The sequence below is a fragment of the Electrona antarctica genome, assembly GCF_951216825.1.
Source record: "Electrona antarctica genome assembly, chromosome: 2".
Taxonomy (NCBI): Eukaryota; Metazoa; Chordata; class Actinopteri; order Myctophiformes; family Myctophidae; genus Electrona; species Electrona antarctica.
In genome coordinates this window covers 21,486,744-21,503,481 of record NC_136807.1, presented here as the reverse complement: position 1 = coordinate 21,503,481, position 16,738 = coordinate 21,486,744, and the positions used below count along the sequence as shown (strand labels likewise).

Here is a 16,738-nt window from a genome sequence, read left to right as displayed (position 1 = left end):
ACAAGTGCTATACTACAGCGGAAAGGACAATTATATAATTGATTTCCATTGTCATGTCTGTGGGATGTCCTTATATGAACTTCTACCGCTTCTTGAGTCTACTCAATAATTTCTTTAAGCACTCTACATTTTCTGTATATTTGAGGGATCACAATCACAAAAAATGAGAATCTGAGCCAAACGTGGCACCATAACTTGGAAAAAGTATTAGCTACTCTTGGCTTGCAAAGAGGGGGCTCTGGTTCCCTGCTCCATTTCATTGTTCAATTGAGTTGGATGCCTTCCAGTTGCTAAAGTTGACCTGTGCATCAATTACATTCGCACATCATTGTCAAGCAACCCAGACGATGAAGATCGTGATTGGCTGAAACAAAACCAACCACTGTAACCACTGTAACAGTGCCAAGGTTGGTTACAGGCATTCTGTCATTGCTGCTTTTTATCTGACCAACAGCTCGGAGGTTACGTTGCTACTCTATGCCTTCGCAAAATGTAGCACCCAAATCCACACATCATTTGTTCTAATTGACGTCTACAACTGCAAGCCACCACTTTAGAGTCTTTAAAGATATTCCAAAAACTCCAGAAATAAATAGAACCATAAACTCGATTTTTATGCCTGCTGCTTTGGTAATATCTCAAACATGCTGGCAGGGCACTCGGTTTGAGTGCGTCTGTGTGATTTTAAAAGAACTACACCCAAACAAATGAATCACTCACAACAAGACTTAAATGTCTGTCTAGTGTAGGCATGTACATGACATGTGATACGGCATGCTCTTGTTGGGAGATCGACCTTATTTAAACTGGGCTGGAGTGTTCAAAAAACACACTAAGCTCCACAATATGTAGAAAATCAAAACACAGCCTGTCATTACTGCAGTACTGACACAGCTAGTTAACAGGGTGAAGTTAGGTGAGAGAATATTTACAGTTGGAAGAAAAGCTGATTATTAGCCTTGATGTATGCAGCATGCCTTAAGGGTATTTCACCACCCCCAAGCCAACAACACTGTATTTAAAATATTGTGGGAACATGAATGACTACTTCTTTGTTCTGACAGTGATTACAAATGCCATGACCGTAACAGTTTTTGTCTCCACCAGGCCTAAGGCATGGGGAGAGTATGTTTTGCACTCCGTCCGTCCGTCCGTCCGTGTGTCCGTGTGTCCGTCCGTCCGTCTGTGATCAGCTAATCTCCGGCACCGTTAACCCGGTCGATGCCACATTTTGCACACACACTCCCTGGATGCCAACGATGAACCTCTGTCCCAAAAATTCCAGAACGGCCTGTTATAGCGCCACCAGGAGGCTGCTTTGTGCAAAACAAGTTTTTGGACAGTACACCTACAGATTTTGTCCAAACATCACGCAAATTGGTACACAGTCTCTCTAGAGCCATTCAACGAAACGGGTCTTTCAGATTTCTCAGACTCCATCCTGATTGGCTAAGATTGGCCTCCAAAGTTCACAGGAGTGCTCAGTTTCAAACAAAATGCTGCAAATCATGAACACATCGTGTCATTTCCATGAAATTGTGCAGGCACATTCCCACTAGGCAGAGGAAGAAATGCCACATGAACATTTTCAACTCAGCCTCATGGTGGCGCTATAACTGGCCGAAAAGTGTTTTTACCTCTAACTGCACGGATCTGTGGATAACTTTGTATGCCAACTCCCTAGAGGCCAAGGAAAAACCTTTGACTGGAATTTTTCACATCTGCTCTTTATAGCGCCACCAGGAGGCCGACATATGTAAAACACATTTTCTAATATTACTCCTTCAGATTTTATCCAAATTTCACGCAAATCGGTACACATGCTCTCCATAGTCATGTGATCAAGACGGGTTTGTTTGATTTATCATAATCCACCCTCATTGGCTACGATTGGCTTCTAAACTTTTCAGGAGTAGCCCGCTTTGTACAAATCGCCACAACTACTAAACGCAGCGTCCGATTGTGGTGAAACCGTGCATGCAAATTCCCACTAGGCTTTGGAAGAAATGCCACTTGACAGTTTTCAAATCAGCCTCATGGTGGCGCTACAACAGGCCAAGCCGCATCTCTCTCACACACACACACACACACACACACACACACACACACACACACACACACACACACACACACACACACACACACACACACACACACACACACACACACACACACACACACACACACACACACACACACACACACACACACACACACACACACACACACACACACACACACACACACACACACACGTTTATATTGCTCCTAAACATTTTGCCAAACATCACACACACACTCCTATCCTCCTGGTGGAGACCTGTGCCCAGAAGGGCACTTTTTCTAGTTTGTTGTTGTTATTGTCTCCACCAGGCCGAAGGCATGGGGAGAGAGTATGTTTTGCACTCCGTCCGTCCGTGTGTCCGTCCGTCCGTCCGTCCGTCTGTGATCAGCTAATCTCCGGCACCGTTAACCCGGTCTATGCCAAATTTTGCACACACACTCCCTGGATGCCAACGATGAACCTCTGCCCCAACATTTCCAGAACGGCCTGTTATAGCGCCACCAGGAGGCCGCTTTGTGCAAAACATGTTTTTGGACAGTACACCTACAGATTTTGTCCAAACATCACGCAAATTGGTACACAGTCTCTCTAGAGCAATTCAACGAAACGGGTCTTTCACATTTCTCAGACTCCATCCTGATTGGCTAAGATTGGCTTCCAAAGCAAGCAGGAGTGCTCAGTTTCAAACAAAATGCTGCAAATCATGAACACATCGTGTGATTTCCGTGAAATTGTGCACGCACATTCCCACTAGGCAGAGGAAGAAATGCCATATGAACATTTTCAATTCAGCCTCATGGTGGTGCTATAACTGGCAGAAAAGTGTTTTTACCTCTAACTGCATGGATCTGTGGATAACGTTGTATGCCAACTCCCTAGAGGCCAAGGAAAAACCTTTGCCTGGAATTTTTCACATCTGCTCTTTATAGCGCCACCAGGAGGCCGACATATGTAAAACACATTTTCTAATATTACTCCTTGTATCCAAATTTCACGCAAATCGGTACACATGCTCTCCATAGTCATGTGATCAAGACGGGTTTGTTTGATTTCTCATAATCCACCCTCATTGGCTACGATTGGCTTCTAAACTTTTCAGGAGTAGCCCGCTTTGTACCCGCTTTGTACAAATCGCCACAACTACTCAACACAGCGTCCGATTGTGGTGAAACTGTGCATGCATATTCCCACTAGGCTTTGGAAGAAATGCCACTTGACAGTTTTCAAATCAGCCTCATGGTGGCGCTACAACAGGCCAAGCCACGTCACACACACGCACGCATGTATGCACGCACACACGCACACACACGTTTATATTGCTCCTAAACATTTTGCCAAACATCACACTCACACACCTATCCTCCTGGTGGAGACCTGTGCCCAGAAGGGCACTTCTTCTAGTTACACACTGTAGCGGCAAGAGATATTTCATGAAACAATGCATAACCTAAGACAATAGATGTAAGCGCCCTTTAATCAACCAATAAACCATATGCACACGGCAGCCATCTTGCCATTAAGTTAATGACAGGGTGGCAACTAGCCACAATTTGCAATTGACAGCATCCAAACAGATATGTCCTATCTGATTGTATTAAACGATGTTGAACTGACCAACATTGCAGCTGTACAAAAAGCTTGAAAGCTTGAGCTCTTTCTATATGCCAAGTGTTTGTTTCATTTGAAAATAGGAAGGAGAGGTCGCACAGCTCGTAGGCACGATGCAGAAAACGTTTTATTGGGATACCAACGTTTTGGCAACAAAATACCTTCTTCAGGGTATGACGGACGTCTTTGTTTCATAAAAATCCACTGTAGAGTAGACATGTTATGACTATGAGCTACTTTATTTCAATACATACCGTGCACTCGTGCAGGTGATAATTTTTCAAAGTGTTGGAGTTCGGAAGCGCTCGTTGGACATCAAGGGCCCTGCATAGTGCATACCACCCGTTTGGAAATTGCATAGGTTGCTTTACTGAAAGCGAACGCTTCCAAACTCTGACACTTTGAAAAACACTTCTAATGACTTTGAAAGTTAACTTACGATCAACTCATTAGTTATAGGCGATTTTACTTCCGGTTCATTTGGTGAATTTCTGGGTTTTCTAAATAAAAGACCTGTGTATCCTGTCGGCAGGGAAGCGGCAGCGCCAGAGTTCAATCATACGTTTAATCATAATGTCAAGATGGCTGCTGTGTGCATATGGTCTATTGTCCCCCGTGCTTTCCTTTGAAACCATTGGAAAGCCAGCCACTCACAGCAGTGCCCTCCTCTGACACCTCATCACTCACTGGCCATGTGGAGTATTTCACCACCTTTTAATACACTCCATTTTATTATCACCACTACCACTGCTGGGAGGATGTTGCCCAACCAGACATGTGGCTCCAATGCCAACACCTACTGCCATCACCACTGATTTCTTTGGACAGTTTACATAGTCGTAAAAAGGAAAGTTTTACAGAGAGGTTGTCACTGCTGGAAAAGCCCTAACATTATTCTTGGGAAACACCTATGCAGTACCAGAGAGGAGATGCCATGAAAAGATGGCACAGTAATCATACATATCAATAAAGAATTCACAGTTTAGCCCATTTTGGACTGAGGCCGATTCTAAAAATGCCTTGAAAACCTGACCTAAGGTTTCTGAAAAACTTTAAATATTTCTATACCAGCATCAAATATTTTTAATTTTTGAATACTGTACATACTGTACAGAACCCCAAGAGGGGTTCCCGTCCAGAATGGTTATAACACCAAAAGGGGTTCCCGCCCAGAATGGGTTAGTGTCCTTCATGGGCCAAAGTGTTGTTCTGGATTAAACAAGTGCACTATTCACGGGATGAGGAAGGTGTTATTTATAACAAAATCCTAGTCTCCAGTAAGGTCCAGGAAGTTCTTGTCGTGAAATTCAGTATCAGAAATCAGTAATTGATGCCCGACAGCATGTCACAGGTTCAAATCCCCATGATATTTGCTGCGTGTCACTCCCCATCTCTCTCCCCATTTCCTGTCAGTCTACTGACCTATAAGTAAAAGCACACAATACAGGCCCGGCACCACGGGGGGGTCAAAATAGGTCATTGACCTCTTAAACGGATCACCTTGACCCCCTAGTCAAGATTTCTTTTCAAATGATGCACGACACTTACAGTAGCACAGAACGCAACGCAGTGCACAGAGACAGTGTAGATCTTGGTGGTATATTTCCATAGGTATGCAAATGACGCCTACACCGGTGTCTCTTCCCGCCGTCCTGGCCCAAAACAAATCTTTAATGTAATCTTTAATCAGGGACACTCAAATAGCTGAACTTGTGGGCCACATTACAAAAATGTCAAGGGGCCAGAGCCAGTTCATAAAATGACAACATTAATGATACTTGATAACTTCTTTCTTTTATTTTCTTTATTCTCACGTGACATAACGTATGATGATGCAATGTGCATTCTTTCATGGCTTGCATTCCATTTCTATTGTCAATGACACCATTTGTAATCAAAGTAATTTGCTAAATTTTCTCTCTTTTGAATAATATTGTGCAATTAGCACATTCAACACAAACCGTTTCCATAAAACAAACTAATGTACATTTGTCTGTTCTGTCTGTGTGGGTATCATGTGGTTAATGATATGGTAGTTAAGTAGAGCTACAGTACACCTTCCTTGCATTTGCATTACAATGACATTTCATGTCATTTATGACTGAGCCCACAAGGAAAACTTTAGTTGTTTTCAACCGAGGTTCATGTTTTAAGTTGTTATTAGAGAAAGTAAGTATTAACTTTATTTCACTTGCTGCTTTCTTTCGTCTTAGGGATTTTAGCTGTTGACAGGGGGGCGGGGGCATTCGAGCATCCGGCTAAATATGTATTTAAATTACATCTGGCCACAAAAGATCACAGGATCTACTGAATGTGAAGGTAGCCTACTGGGGGGAAGCCACACTGTGTGGCATAGACTCAATCGTTCCAACAACCATGCTAGGATATTCTAAATATGTGAATGCTGATGCTCAACTTATGAAACCACTTAACAGGCATACAAGCATAGTGTTATGAAACTAGGGAAGATATCACATAGGCTTTCAGCAGGACATGGATGCAGAAATCTAAATTATACATCACCGTTATCAACACAATCCGCACAGATGAGTGTCCTAATTTCTGAACACGGCCTTGCTAAAGCTTTAGATATTCCTATAGAGAAAGCAAGTGAATCTCCTCCCTCCTGCCTCCTCATATTAATCATCTCTATTCCATGTTTGGAAAAGGAAATCCTGCTGACAATTTCACCATAATCATCACACATTATTAAAGTGTCATCTCATAATAAAGGTTATTTTAAAGACAGCGATCAGCACATTATGAACCAAAGAAAAGAACAGGGGGCGGGGGGCTTTTCTACGTAATGAAAAAATCCCCTAGCTGGGGCCATGGGTGACCTAGATATAATTCCTCTGCTCTTCTCCCCACAATGCAATATTAAGAGTATAATTGCCTGCAGCAGAAGCTCTGACCTGCCCTCAGACTCCCCCCCTGCTAATCTCTGCTTACCTCCAGGGAAACACAGGCTACACAGCTCACAATCAGTTTTATGTGATGATAGCTGGAAACAAATGGGCCTATTGTAGGCTTGGGAAGGGGGGGACCAATAGTCGTATGATGCATCATCATCATGTGCTGAAAACTGCAGATCTGCAAGCTCAAAACACATTGCATCACAACATATGAGCTTGCAGAATTCCAATCAACTAATTTCTGAATACAAGAACAAACTGAAGAAAATGTAGAAATTGAAACCAATTTGAAGCTGGAGAAACAAAGTATTTTCTTGTGAGAGAAAGGAGGAGGAGTCCAAGTGCAAGAGGACATGTGATGTGAGAGCAAGCATGAGAGGGCAAAACTACAGTACATGTGATTAGATATGGTGGTACAGCAGAGCCAGAGGAGGTCCAAAGGAAGCTCTAAAGAAATAGGTGAAAGACAGGTGACTCCATACAGACAGAAGGGAAACAAACTTTAAGATTAACTGTAGGTGTAGCAGGAGGGAAAGACCTAAATCTTTAAGATTAACTATAGGTGTAGGAGGAGGGAAAGACCTCAATCTTTAAGATTAACTGTAGGTGTAGCAGGAGGGGAAAGACCTCAATCTTTAAGATTAACTATAGGTGTAGGAGGAGGGGAAAGACCTCAATCTTTTTTGAAGACCGAATAACCATGGGTTGTAGTTTTCTACTCCACAGTGAGGTGCAGATGCTTCAACATCCTAAACTGTGCCAGCGTACACTATCAACTCGGCATCCCTATTTTGGGCATGTCATCCATCTATAAATTGCAGGAACCTGTCTGTGTTTATGTCTGTCCCGGGCATAACTTGTATACAAGGTGAAAAGTAATGGTTCTGGACATACAAGGTTTCCAGATAACCGCGATGATACTGTATGTTGTTTAGTGCCGATGAGCAGGTGCCAATAGTCTTACACTTACTCGTTAAGATTACTAACTGCTTTTTGAATTGTTTTTTAACTCACTCTTTGCAAAGCAGACTGTGTTGGCATAATGACTTCCCAAGTCGCCATAAACACCAGGGAAAGGTGTCGCTGCCGACTCAGGGATGGTTTGTGCCAAGCGAGAATTTGGTAGGACCAAAGGTTGCCCAGAACCGGAAAAAACACAAAATGAATCAGTCTGTGGAGGACACACCAAATCTCTTGTGTCTGGTGGATCAATTAGCAGAAATTTTACACAGCTTGTCTTATTATTCAAAAGCCGGTCTTCTCAAACATGGCCTAGCACAGCCAGCCAGCCTCTGGATTAAGTCAGTGCTGGCTTCCTCTTTTCTCACGCTGCTCAGCTTGAAGCAACACTGATATAACTGGCCATCACTGGGTCTGGCTGGTGGTAACCAAAACAGATGATGGGAAAGCTGTGAACTTTCATCCGTCAGATGAAACAGCAGTGTCATGGGTGGGGATGACTATTGCCATGACTATTGTTCCTAGAAGCAGGAAGGAAGGAAGGAAGGAAACAGGCAACCCTAGAAGGGTGTTGGTACTGGAGCTGGCTCTGGCAACTGGAAAAGGTGAAACATGGAATGGAGCCATGATGATAATGATGATGGTGATGATGACACTGGGGCAAAGCTAGGACACCGCCTGGAGTGGACACTGAAAAGTGGGAAGCAGCGCTGTATGAAATGGCCAGTAAGGTGCAGAACAGCATGCACGAAAGAAAATCTTTTTGAAGAACTCTAAGAAGGAATTTAAAACAATATATGCATTTTAAAGTAATTAGTAGTATTTAGTACATTATGGGGGGGTGAGTGCGAATGTGTAATGTGGTCTGCTGTGGTGAGTGTGTGTGAATCTGGGAAAACTGATAACTGCAGAATCATTTGCTGCCCACTATTTTTGCCCGCCCGCTCATCCGCAGCTGAGGGGATTAAGTCGGCATGCACAGCTACTGCTGTGGCGACAAGCGGCGGAGGAACGGCTGCTCGTGTTCGCACTGAGCCGCACGTACGCAATGGAGGGCCAGCCAAATACCTCCTCATGAGTAAAAAAAGTTATAAAACACTGAAGAAACAACATGAGCATGTCAGCAATAAAACACTATTTAAAAAATAACCGTCATCATCACTCAACATTAAGAATTTGTTTTTCCCATTAATGTCATATGGATTTCCAAACCTGCCGTTTGTTTTAGGTGCCTGTCTGTAAAGATTCTCACAATGAACGTGGAGAGAGAATAAATCATGCCTGATGTAATATAAAACAATCGCTCAGACTTGTGCAACTGAACAAGTCAGATCATCTGTAACAGCAATGCAAATTCATAACGGTTAAAGAGACAGCAAATACATTAATCATCAAATCCTTCAAATAAACAGTGTGAGCGTAGTTTGAATGATCAGAGGAGCCAAGATAATTCCCAGCAGCAATGCAATGTGTTACAGACTTGATATAATTCATTGTGTGCCATGTCATGCACCAAACATTGATGATTTACAAGCTGACAAAACATTGCATTGTAACACGTGCACTTGTAGATCTGATATTCTCAGTGTGCAACACCAGTGCACAAGCAAGTATAAACCCAGCTTTATGCTGACAGGAAGTCAGGAACTCTTTCCTATGTTCCTACTGCATTTTCAAATCACCATCTTTGGAAACTTGACAAGTTTCAATATATCATTGACAATAAGAATTGTCAATCTGTCAGATTACTACGCGCCAACCAATCCGCTATTCATAGAAAACCGCACATTTAAATTACAAGATCTAGTCAACCTCAACTCCACCGCAATAATGTACAAGGCCAACAATAAAACACTCCCAAGCTGCTTATTACTATTATTATTATTAATGTTGGTACTACCATCATTATAAATAAATAGTATAAAAATTACATCTGTTGAATGTAGCAATTAATACAAATAGGTTTTCCTTTTTTGTCTCCACCAGGCCGAAGGCATGGGGAGAGAGTATGTTTTGCACTCCGTCCGTGTGTGTGTGTGTGTGTGTGTGCGTCCGTCCTTCCTTCCGTCCGTCTGTTACCAGCTAATCTCTGCCACCGTTGGCCCGATCCATGCCAAACTTTGCACACACACTCCCTGGATGCCAACGACGAACCTCTGCCCCAAATATTCCTCAACGGCCTGTTATAGCGCCACCATGAGGCCGATTTAGGCAAAACACATTTCTGTAGATTACTCGTACACATTTTATCCATACATCACACAATTCGGTATACACTATCTAGTGTATCATGTGATCAACACGGATCTGCACCATTTCCCATCTTCCATCCTGATTGGCTAAGATTGCCTTCCAAAGCTCACATGATTGGTCCGTTTCGAACAAAATGCCACAAATCACAAACACAGTGTGCAATTTCCGTGAAATTATACACGCACATTTCCACTAGGCCGAGGACGACATGCCACTCATTTCTTCCCCGAATCAGCCTCAAGGTGGCGCTATAACAGGCCAATTCCTATTTTTAGCTATAACTGCATCGATCTGTATACAACTTATGTATGCGCACTCCCTAGAGGCCATGGAAAAACATTGTCCCTGCATCCCTCCACATCTGCCGGTTATAGTGCCACCATGAGGCTGATTTCTGCAAAACACATTCAAGGTCAAGGTCAAGGTAAACTTTATTGTCCACAAGGGGAATTTGTCTTAGGCTTTCACCCCAGCTACAGCCACACATAAAACATCAATGACAAACAAAAATACATTACAGAGGAAGACACAACATTACACAATTGCACACATGATGTGGATAATCTAACCTCACACAGTTACCGCTGTTTCAGAGCCTCGTTCAACATCTTAGTTGATGCTGGTACAAACGATTTTTTAAATCTGATGTACTTCCACTTTGGTTCTTTGTATCTTCTCCCAGAGGGCAGAAGTACAAACTCGCCATTTAAAACATGGGTAACATCATTGACGATTTTTTGAGCCTGTTTTAATGTAGCCTGCTCATAAATAGACTGCAGAGAGGGGAGTTGTCTTACCCCTATGATCTTCCCTGCAGTCTGCACCAATCTGAACAATTTGGACCTCAGTTGCACTGAGAGATTACCGAACCAAACTGTGATGCCAAACCTGACCAGGCTTTCCAAGACTGCTCGATAGAAGCTGGAGCATTGCTTATGTTAGTCGCACAGATTTCATCCAAATGTCACGCAAATCGGTACACATGATCTCTGTAGTCATGTGATCAAGACGAGTCTGTTGGATTTCTCAGATTCTACACTGATTGGCTAACATTGCCTTCCAAAGTTTTCAGGAGTGGCCCGTTTTGTACAAAATGCTGCACATGTCCTGCTCATCCAGAATTCTATCCTCAGAGATGCTATGAGTGATCTGGCTCTGCATTTCCTCAACACAATGAAGAAAATTGTTGCAAAAAACAAACAAACATGTTTATATCACTCCTAAACATTTTGCCAAACATCACACACACTCCTATCCTCCTGGTGGAGACCTGTGCCCAGAAGGGCACTTTTTCTAGGTTGCTTTGTATTTTGCTTGCTCATTTGCTTTGTTTATACATTAACTGTGTATTTCTATTCCATTTTATATATATACTTTTTTTTGTGATAAGGTGGGCAATATAAGCTTCGGCTTCAGCCCTAACCTTTTGGGCCAAATAGTCACCTTGTTGACTAAGTTATAGGCTACTGTATGCCTATAAACTGTATTGTTTTTAACAAATGACCGAAATAAAAATAAACAAACTAACTAACTAATCAACTGTCTAAAGTAAATGATTTTGTGTGAAACAGCAAAATGGAAAGATAAAGATGTAGACTTAACCACACGATAGAAACAAATTAATTATTTATCTTCAAGTCACATTACCGATGATGTCTTCTGCTGTGACAACCATCAACTATTTTTGTTTACGTTTTGCATAATGACACATCTGCTTTCACTTCATATTGAGCTGCCAGTAGAATTCTTCATGGGCAAAACACAGCCACCAAGCCAGGGTCTTTGAATTAAAATGCACTCTATTTGCTTCAGTTTTCCACTCAAATATGTGCCGGATGAGAAAATAATTCATTACCCTCAACAAATGGCCTTACGATGAGAGCTAAAACAATGAATGAACATGGCCAAAGATGAGACAATACAGCAAAGAAATATGCTGTAGACTGCAATGAAAATACTTTTTCACAACAGCTTCAAGGATAAACTAGAAAAAGTACCAGGGCAGGTCAGGTTGTGGCCTCCTGGTGGTGCTATAATAGGCCAATGTGAAAAGGGTGCCATTTCTTCATGTGCCTTTGATGGCAATTGGATGATTTGAGGCATTTTGTTCCAAAAATGTGTTTTGAAAAAAGTCAACCTGTTGGTGGCGCTATAACAGGCCAATGTGAAAAGGGTGGGATATATTCCTCAGCCTAGTAAGAAAATGTGTGAAAGATTTCACATAAATTGCATGCTGCGTTCATGATTTGAGGCTTTTGTTCAAAACGGGGCAATCTTGCAAACTGTGAAAGCCAATTATAGCCAATTACGATGGAATATGAAATATTGGACAGATTCGACTTGAGCACATCACCACAGAGATACTGTGTAACGATTTGTGAGATTTTTGGACAGAATCTGGAGGAGTAATATAAAAAAATGTGTTTTACAAAAGTCGGCCTCCTGGTGGCGCTATAAAAGGCAGATGCGGAAAATGCAGGTCAAAGGTTTGTCCTTGGCCTCTAGGGAGTGTGCATGCAACGTTTCACGCAGATCGGTGCAGTTTTAGGTAAAAAATTTGAAAAGCTGCCTCATGGTGGCGCTATAACAGGCCGTTCTGGAAAATGTGGGGCAGAGGTTCATCATTGGCATCCAGGGAGTGTGTGTGCAAAGTTTGGCACCGACCGGGTTAACGGTGCCGGAGATTAGCTGGTAACAGACGGACGGAAGGACGGACACACGGACGGAGTGCAAAACATACTCTCTCCCCATGCCTTCGGCCTGGTGGAGACAATTAAATAGAAGATGTTTTGGTAACGACAACATTTGACAATGAAATGGCAAGTTGTTTATGTGGGGGGAGCAACTTAGGTTTGTTACTTACAGGTTTACAGGACAGAGAGGCTGGATAGGCATGATGACAGTTGGCAAAAAAGCTTGGATCAGATACCCACTTATCTAAACAGAAGCGGGCGTCCTGCCGGCTGCAATGTAAACAGTTCACAAAGACAAAGTCTCGGCTGCAGACAAGTCACTGCCATCGCCATTGTGCTCTGTGAATTCTGCAGCTTTGTGCTTCTCAATTCCGCCTCATAAAAAGCATACCAGTCAGAAAAGTCATTTATCTTGCGGCAATGTTTCCCCTCTCCTTATCCCCCTCCCCCCTTAACCAACTGTAAGGACAGCTATCACCCGGAACAGATATTACCCACACTTCATAATAGCAACACAGAAAAACGATTCCAATGTTTTGTCCAAATCAAATGTTATCAAGGTGCAGCAGGGTGAAAACAAACAGCAAAGAGCTGGGGATGCAAAACTATGGTCACAGAGTGATGGGTCCCGTAAATCATTGGAAACCAGCACAGTGGAAATCTCTGTTATTAGATGCGTGAAAGATGGAAAAATGTTCAGTCTTAACTATACATGGGATTCATGAATACCTGCATGGGCGGCAGTGGCTCAGGAGGTAGCGCAGCAGTGTCCTTGAGCAAGACACTGAGACCCTAACTGCAAGCAGGTTGGTGCTTTGTACCGTATGTTTGCCTCCACTGTCGGTGTGGGCAGGAGAAGAGTAGACGAAGTAGGAGGGAAAAGGGGCTTCTTTCATCACAGATCGATCCAAAATAGACCTGGGAAATGTGGAACCATTTTGCATGGGAGGAAACCAAAGCGGCGAAGCGGCGTACAGATCCAAACCTATAAAAATAAGAGATTAAGTGTGCCCACCTTCTAGCTCACTTAATCTTACACCATTAACGGGTAATCCAACATGATACTAAATAATCCTGATGCTAAATTCTTTATAGCCGTCAAAACAAACTTCTTTCCTATCCTCAGCTTCCCTCTCATTCCCATCTTTTTTGTATGCGGGGGGGGGGGGGGGGGGGGCTTGCCTTTGCTTTCCTTTACGAACCGAAGACTCATATCCTCATACTTGCCACCATGCAAGGGCCGTTACTGTGGCCACTTTGTTCCCCCCGTCTTATCCACCCACACTAAGCCTTCGTTGTACTTGTCAAAACTCGACAGCCTTATCAAGCCGAGCATCTCAGAAGCCTCAGAAGCCCTCTCACCGGCAGCTACCACACCAATGCGGGTCAGGGCTGAAGGTGGCTTACTCATCATGATGGGAGTAATGGTGGGTGGTGGTGGTGAGGTGGAGTAAAGCAGGTGGTGGTAGAATGGGACTTGTGAGACCTAAAGAAAGTCAAAAACCTGCATTCAGAAACTGGACCATTGAGTGGCCCACGTAGTCGGACACCCCAGCTGTGAAAACCTCCAACCACATGAGAGGGAGGAAAAGATTCCTTGGAGTCCCGTTACTCTTCTTATTGAATTTTTACAACCTGGTGAGCTGCCAGGACCTTGGCTCTGCCCGCACGCTCCGTGCTATTGCCAGCCCTCAGTCCAGGAAAACTGTGTGTGTGTGTGTGTGTGTGTGTGTGTGTGTGTGTGTGTGTGTGTGTGTGTGTGTGTGTGTGTGTGTGTGTGTGTGTGTGTGTGTGTGTGTGTGTGTGTGTGTGTGTGTGTGTGAGTGTGTGCCGCTGGAGAAGAGGCTGGTGGGACAGGTTCTCGAGTGATGGATACTCACAAAGCAAATTGAGGTGCAGCTCATTGTTCCCTCAAAGTGGCAGGAACGGCAATGAGACCTTTGCCAATTTGTTCTGTTTTTGTATAAACAAAATCCCACTCAAATGAATGATGCATGAAGTAATGTCTGAGAAAATGACCCAGGGTCAACTAAAAAGCCTCTTGATCTGATTTGGTTCATATCTAGGCTAAAGGACCAAATACCAAGTGCCATGTTAGCTGTTTCAACTTTGTATTATCTTCATCTCTGACCATTACTAAACAGCTTCTGGTATTTGGCATTGATGTTTAGTGTGCCAATGTTCCCGTGGGGAAATGAGTTGTTTCCCTGTTCTTATTTTAGAACAGGGAGTACTCAGCATGTATTAAGGAGTTTAAGTTTGCAGATATATGTAGATACCATTCATCAGGAACAGCTTTACATGGGCACGGTGGGAAATTAGCACCAGCCACCACGCAAATTCCTCATACATCTTTGGCTGTGGCTGGTACAGTAAGTCTATTTGAAATATGAATATGAAATATTCACATTCCTGTATGACCAATCTAACTAAGTGGAGGAGGAGAGGTCTGCTGTCTACTACATCATAAAGCCTATCATAAAACAACTTCAAAAGACAACTGCAAAAGAAAGTCCATGTGTGGCTGCATTTCAGTTATGCCCGATTATTTTTCTGACTCAGAAACTTGTTGTGAATCCTCTCCGCTATTGTTTCCTGTTGTGCTACATTGTTCTATCAAAGTAAAACAATAAGGCCCCCAAAAAGAAAGCATAAAACCCATACATATTTCACTGATATAAGTTCAAATGCTATGTATCTATACATGTTCTTTACCTTGATAATGTATTCACCATTATATATTTTTTCTTTATAGAACATACTGAAGAACTACAGAGATTTTTTTATTTAAGTATTGGAGGGTGATGCAAGCGAGTTGTAACAGGTGTCTAATGCATGTATTCTTACTGTGCCGCTGATCCTGACATCATAGAGCCGACCCCAGTCATCCTCATGGCTGTCTACCATCATCAGGCTGTCATCTTCTTCAATGAGCCACTCGGCCTGCAGGTCCACCCGCACCTCCTCCCCCAGGGAGTGCATCCCTACGGCAGGGAAGAGGCCCTCCACCGAAACAGGCACCTCCACCGAACCCACCTGGACAGAACAGAGACAGACCATGGTTAGGAATATTGTATACTAAAGAAATATTATTAAAATAGACAGTCTACATAACAAGCCCACAATGAGCCACAGTGCTTGCTTTGTAGATCAGCTATTTTTGGATATAATGAAAGACCAAAAATTGGCATACCATTTTAACACACACAAACACATTCGGCAACAACAAACACACAGACAAGAGGTTCTGCTTTTATTTTCAGAGCCGTATTGCGTTTGTTTAAAGGATACCATTGTAGATTGGCACGAGAGACAGAGAACCCACCTCTTTGCCATTTTTGGTGAAAAAGACAGTCGTAAATCCTGCCTCAATATTTTCTGAGTGAATCCCACAGCCAATGCGGTCACCACGAGCACATTTTGGTCCAAATTGCTGCCCCACTGGGTTGCCATTGTATAACCTAAAGAGGGAGAGATGTGAAAAGTTTGAAACAGTACAATATTCATTAAACTTGTATATTCCTATAATGCAAGGCCTCTTCAATTAGTGGCCTAAAAAGCTTGAATTTTCCTATATTAATTGTTGTTTTATAAAACATTACTTTTAATCATGTTGAGGGGCCTCTACTCAACACAGTGGCAAAAGGGATTTCACTTCTACACATAGGGCACGCCACAAATGCAAAAACATTAACTGTTAAAATTGTGAGAGGCAACAGTCTGTGGGTTTAGCTAATCTGGAGACTAGCTAAACCCACAGAGTCAAACTGGCACTCAGGATTTTGCAGTGCAGGGAGTCTCTCGTGTGGCACAGTCCCAACTACACTTGGTCGGAACAATCGTTCTGCTCAGGATTTAGAGCCTCCGTCCTACTCCTCCCGCCCAACACTCCCTGCTGACAGGTCTCGCCCCAGCCCATAGGTTTTTGCGTATGGTAACCAGAACCAGGCCCCAAAACTCTCCCCAATTTTTCACGCAGACCGCTCACCCCCAGCGGTTCTTGTATTCTTGTGGTTAAGGTTAGGAATAAGGTTAGGGTTAGTTAGGCAAAGTTTTACTACGGTTAGGTTTTGGCATAGTTTTACTGAGGTTACTTTTAGGAATAGGAAAATAAGTTGTGGGCAGGCACTCGGATCACCCAAGCGCCCACAATGAAACAATCTAGCAACACACAACAATCAATAGTAATATCGACAGAAACAAACATACACATAAGGGCTCTCCCACCATCCCAGACCACACTA

General features: G+C 43.0%; 1 protein-coding gene across 1 annotated transcript in view; it reads right to left on the bottom strand.

Annotated features, from left to right (window-relative positions):
- The window catches only part of spryd3 (SPRY domain containing 3), a 65,543-nt gene that overhangs the window by 39,479 nt on the left and 9,326 nt on the right, over positions 1-16,738 (bottom strand). The window contains exons 5-6 of the mRNA XM_079529623.1: positions 15,820-15,955; positions 15,342-15,530 (exon numbers count right to left, since the gene is read on the bottom strand). Coding sequence (XP_079385749.1) covers positions 15,342-15,530; positions 15,820-15,955 — 325 coding nt within the window. The remainder of the gene's footprint in view (positions 1-15,341; positions 15,531-15,819; positions 15,956-16,738) is intronic.